The sequence below is a fragment of the Limulus polyphemus genome, unplaced genomic scaffold, assembly GCF_000517525.1.
Source record: "Limulus polyphemus unplaced genomic scaffold, Limulus_polyphemus-2.1.2 Scaffold1423, whole genome shotgun sequence".
NCBI lineage: Eukaryota > Metazoa > Arthropoda > Merostomata > Xiphosura > Limulidae > Limulus > Limulus polyphemus.
This window is the reverse complement of record NW_013667033.1, coordinates 95,873-101,516: the sequence shown is the minus strand read 5'-3', so window position 1 is coordinate 101,516 and position 5,644 is coordinate 95,873. Positions and strand designations below refer to the sequence as shown.

Genomic DNA, 5,644 nt, shown 5'->3' with positions numbered 1-5,644 from the left:
GGCTGAAAGGGCGAGCATGTTTGGTGGGATGCGGATTCGAACCCGCGACCCTCACATTGTGAGTCGAGCGCCTTATCCACCTGGCCATGCCGGGCCTTTTTTGAGGACGAAAGAAAGAAGTTGGCAAATTATTTTTTCACAAAGTAATAATAGATTCTGAAGATGAGCTCATTACAAACTTAAGCTTTACACTTGCAAATTGCTTTCTCTCTCTCTTTTTTCTTCTAATGTAAAATTAATGTAAATAAAATGTAAAAATTAAATGAAGACCAATGTTTATGAAAAAAATTAACAAAAATCAACTTAACTTAGTCATGAGGTATTCTTACTGAAACCTTTACTGGGTTTCAATTTAAGAAGCACTAGTAATACAATACTTTCAACAAATTTAAAATTTTAAAATTCATCATAAAAAAAAGAACAGTCTAGCTTAACCTATATGTTTTTTATGCACACATTTATTACGTATTACCAAGGATCTCTGCTGCTGTGGTCAAGAGTAGACTGATGTAGTCAGAGAGCAAGAGTGGTTTACAGGGCATGTAATATTCTGGAACAGTCAAGTTTGCAGGTTGGCTAGCTGTAGAGAAAAAATGTACTGAATATCGTTTTTCAAACGTTCCTTAATAAGTACTAAATATTGTTAAAGCTTACAGGTCATTAAATATTTAATATGTAAAGGTGTTTTACACACAAAAGTAAATTTATTTTGTTAAACTTGTCAAATAAATATATTACTTGGAAAACTCTGTATAACCTACCCTATGTTCTTGACCTTGCACATATTTTACCAAACGTCATTAATGTTTGTTAAAAAACAACAGGAGGAAATGAGTTTAGAGAGAGTGTGTTTTATGAAGTGATTTTCTTAATTTTCATCAAGTTAAGAGTTTCATTTCCGAGAATAAAACAATTGTTAATAGCATAAATAGAAGCTAGATCTTTAGTCGTGTATAACGGACTATGAAATATAAATGTTAAGTCAGCTTATCTTAATAACACAATACTCTCATTGATAGAAAGTTAAGATATTAGTCATAAATTAAGGTTTTGAAAATTAAGGAAGACATAAAAGATTTTACATACAACTTGGTTATCATTAACGAAGAGAACTTATTACACAAAATCAAACAACAAATACTTCTTAATTATGAGGCTTTATGTAAGTTATATCAATTTCTTATCCACTCCCTCTCTTAACATATCATAAAGATTATAACATGTAACGAATTTGTTATTATATATTTATTTTAATATGAACGTTTGTTTAAATTAAAGTTATATTTAGAAACATGCATAGCTTATACTGTTGAATATGTATTGCAAAACTCCCGTCTATTCTCCAAAGCTGTAGAAGATTATTGAGAGTAAAAATCAACAATAGATGAGTGTATGTAAATACTTGTATTAGCCCCAGTGTTGTTACGTAAAACTGAAATTTCTAGAAAACCTCTACATGCCTATAAATATAACTAACGCACCGCACCAAAAGAGAGTATCTATTATTAGTTCGCTATAGTCAGGGTGCTATAAACTTTGGAAACTATAACTGTGATTATTATAACGCTTATCAATCGGAAAACTTCAGATATTTGACCAGGAAACTTTACAAAGTTCGAACATTACAAATTATTTAACTTCAGTGGATTCTCATCGGACATTAGTATTTTTACCCAAAAAATTATATAAATTCATCGTGGAAACTCGACGTATGTGGCCGATAAATAACGAAGGACAAAGCTAGCTGGCTTCCCTTTAAGCGAATCGTACCTACATCAACTCGTAATTAACTCACTCATCGTGAACCCTCGATAAGATATCAAGGAAGTTCCAAATAAGAAAGAAGACTTTATATTGCTTGTAAGTTTGTGAAACTCTTGTTTATAAGTCATTGGTTGTAATACTTATTTGTAATAATAGTTATTGTAAATTATATTGTTGTGTGTATATTAAAACATATTTGTGTTAAAAAAGAAAACTGTGTGTATCAATATCGTTGGCAAATATCATAAACTGACCATATCTCGGCATATATTGAAACACCAAATCTAAAGTACAATTTAACTATTAAATTTGAATTATCAATTAATTCGGTTTTGGACTATTTGAAATTCTAATATGTAACAAACACTTAATAAGTATTTGGTTATGAAACTTACACAAGTAAGCATTAAACTTTATAATTTCACTAGGATTTGAACTAATAAAACTACATTCAAATGGCTCTTTAGTATTTAATATCAATACTATGTTCAAATACTACATAGGTGACATTTCGGATAATTATCAGTATAAAGTCTACCTACTTTTTATTGGCAGTCCGCCATGTAAAATCACTTCTGGAGTCAGAAGAACAATGCCGTAGTATACAAACGTTAGGAAAAACCTAGAATATAAAAAGCCTTGCCTAAGAAAAATATGATAATCATAATAATCTTTGATAAACTTAAATAAAAAATAACTTTTGTGGAATCTCGCGGATGATAAAAAAATAAGCAGTAAAGTTAGGCCCGCGAAAAACTGGAGTTTCTCGGATCGGGGTGTATTTTTACCAACGAGTTGTGACAGTTAAGTCACAAAGTAGGAGCCAAGACATAGGTTTATACAAAGCAAAATATTTAGTGATTCACAATTAACAGTACAAATAAACTGTACTCCACTACACAGTACACAAAAATATAGTACAATGGACAAGTAATAGAGTGTACTTTGAAGCTTTAAATAGAGAGTGTAAGAACAAAAACAACTAATCAAGACTTTAATATAGAATATTCCCATTGGGCCATGTACTCCTTCATATAGATTATTTTAAGTGAAATGAAACCACTAAGTAAAAATAACTTAACTTACAAACTCTCACTTCATTCTACATAACTAAAATACGACTTTGAAATCCCAATCATTACACAAACAACTTCAATAGTTACGTTTTGAAGCTTTACTAATAAGTTACAAGCAATACTGAAATCGTTGATCTTGGGCCTCACTTTATAAATCAGCAAAGTCTCCTTGATGAGGAGACTGTGTTCATCATTGGTCCTAGCCAAGACCTTACACAAATTAGATTTTACAGAAACATCACATTCAACTAGGGCGTGTGTAAGTATATTAGACTTGACTAGAGATCTGGTATCAGCATGTTCTTTAGTGCGATTTATTGAGATGTTTTATGTATAGGCCGCGATTCTTTAGAGTAGGTATCTGTTACTTGTTGGCGATAAATTTCAACACTGAAGAGACAGAACACAATCCACTTGATTTAGAATGATATATTAAAACAAGTCAAACATATATACAAATGTTCGTTACACTCTTGGTTATCATAGTTTTATTCAGAGCTTAAAATAATTGTTTCTTTTTCGTCAAAGTCCACACAGGCTGCTTCAACTATTTTAGAAAACAATTTGACAAGACGAATTATTATTCTCTACTCTGTTACTACAATACGATCTGTGAAAATTTCACTTTAAAAACTGCCACTATATGCTCTCTATGGCTAAACTCACAATCCCTCAATCTAAATCTATTTCCATCGAACTACATTTTCTACGAGTATTTATACCCGAACAAAGATCTACAACATTCCATACACTACGAGATATTATGATGCAATAATACTCAATTAAAACAACTAGAAAAACTCAGAAGGTTCTAGTAACATGATGCAATAATATAACAATCGCCAATTCATAACTATTGGACTACACAATGTATAATTCGTAAACAGTTACGTGAAAAAACCTGCAACAAACCATCGCTTCTAAAAATATTTAACTTTAACACTCACAATAATCTTAAACTGAAACAGTCATGTATGTTTAACAGTTATTAACTTTCATTTGGTGGAACAAATATAATCATCGCTTGTAAAAATAGTTAACTTTAACACTCACAATACTCTTAAACTGAAACAGTCATGAATGACTAACAGTTATTAACTTTCTTTTGGTAGAACCAATATAACCCTCTTGGCAGCAAGAACAAGTATATTTATACACACCAAAAGAGGAATGAAGAAGTATAATTTTGTCTTTAAATTTGCAAAAATAGCTAAGGCAACAATTATTTAAAAATGCACATCAACACTATCTGTGGGTATACCCTGCAGATGATATTCTTCAGCTGACATTTAATAATCAATGAATATTTGCACATATAAAGTAAACTAATAGATAAATCATGAATACAATATTTTAGTACACTTCGCTTATTAAAATAACATCGAATTATTATATCTACAAAATGATTTGGAAAGTCATTTTTACATAAGAATTTCATAATACTTATAAATTCTTTATGTAAATTATTATACATACTGGATATTTCATAAGCACTATGAAAAAGTATTTTCTGTAAACTCTCCTTAAAAACATCGGGAATAAAACTCTCAGAATTAAAAAACAATCCAATTAAATTATTTTTATAATAAATTTCATATTTAAAATGTCCATTATTGTTATTTATATGTGTGTCCAGGAATGGAAGCTTATGATCCTCCTGATTTTCAACATTAAACTTAATACTACCATGTTTACTATTTAAGCATTGTAAAAAGTTAGGAACCTGATCAGTATTCTCAAAGATAGTAAAATTGTAGTCAACACATCTGCAAAAGTAGAGAGGCTAGAACTTTAATGAGCAATTGTCCAACTATTGCTTTTCATAAAAACAGGTTGGAGCCAATGCTTCACTAACTATGCTTCACACTTAAAATGAAACAAACTCAATCTGAATCCCTGATGTGAGCCTTATGTATCAACTTGCAGAAACCACAATTCCAATGCAATAACTTTGAGGGTTCTCGATATGTCAGACAAAAAGAAAATATCAACTTCTTTTGTACAGGTTAACCGAATAAAACCACAGATGAAATAATAAAGGTTCCGCTAATTTTCAGTACAAATTGGTAAGCGGTGTAAGACTAGAGAAAGGCAGCTAGTCATCACCACCCACCGCCAACTCTTGGACTACTCTTTACCAACGAATAGTGGGATTGGCCGTCACATTATAACGCCCCCACGGCTGAAAAGGCGAGCATGTTCGGTGTGACGGGGATTCGAACCCGCGACCCGCAGATTGCGAGTCGAGCTCCCTTACCACCTGGCCATGCCTGGCCGCCCTGCTTTAGAAGTTGCTGCTATTGTTTTTTGTCGTTTTTTTTAATTAATGCATACTTGACTTTATGTTCTCTTTGATCCATTTGAATTTTTTGTATTATATTTATAAAGTCAAGGAGCAATATGTTACATTGTACAGTAACGGGAGATATAACAGAGTTATACTAAGTTATTAAAACAGTTAATTTTTGACATAAATATTTTTAAAACTTTTCACAAAACAAGATTTTTAGTTATTTTGCGCCTTTTAAAACCAAGTTTATAAATTTGGCTGTTTGGTTGTTGTTAAGCGAAAAGCTACACAATAGGCTATTTGTGCAGTGCCCACCACGAGTATCGAAACCTGATTTTTAGAGTTATAAATCGACACACTGAGCCTCTGGCTGCAAAGTTGTACAGCAGTATTGATGTTCGACTTTACAAGGAAGTATAAGAATCAACAGTATTCCGAAAAACAGTATTTTTAGTTTAAGTATACACCTGGAAAAAAGTTAAGCACCCCCAAATATTTTTCAGGATTGCTTATT

General features: G+C 31.4%; 1 protein-coding gene across 1 annotated transcript in view; it reads right to left on the bottom strand.

Annotated features, from left to right (window-relative positions):
* Positions 1-5,644, bottom strand: part of LOC106463493 (synaptic vesicle 2-related protein-like) — a 40,766-nt gene that overhangs the window by 14,413 nt on the left and 20,709 nt on the right. Inside the window, exons 9-10 of the mRNA XM_022391008.1 lie at positions 2,307-2,386; positions 473-580 (exon numbers count right to left, since the gene is read on the bottom strand). Coding sequence (XP_022246716.1) covers positions 473-580; positions 2,307-2,386 — 188 coding nt within the window. The remainder of the gene's footprint in view (positions 1-472; positions 581-2,306; positions 2,387-5,644) is intronic.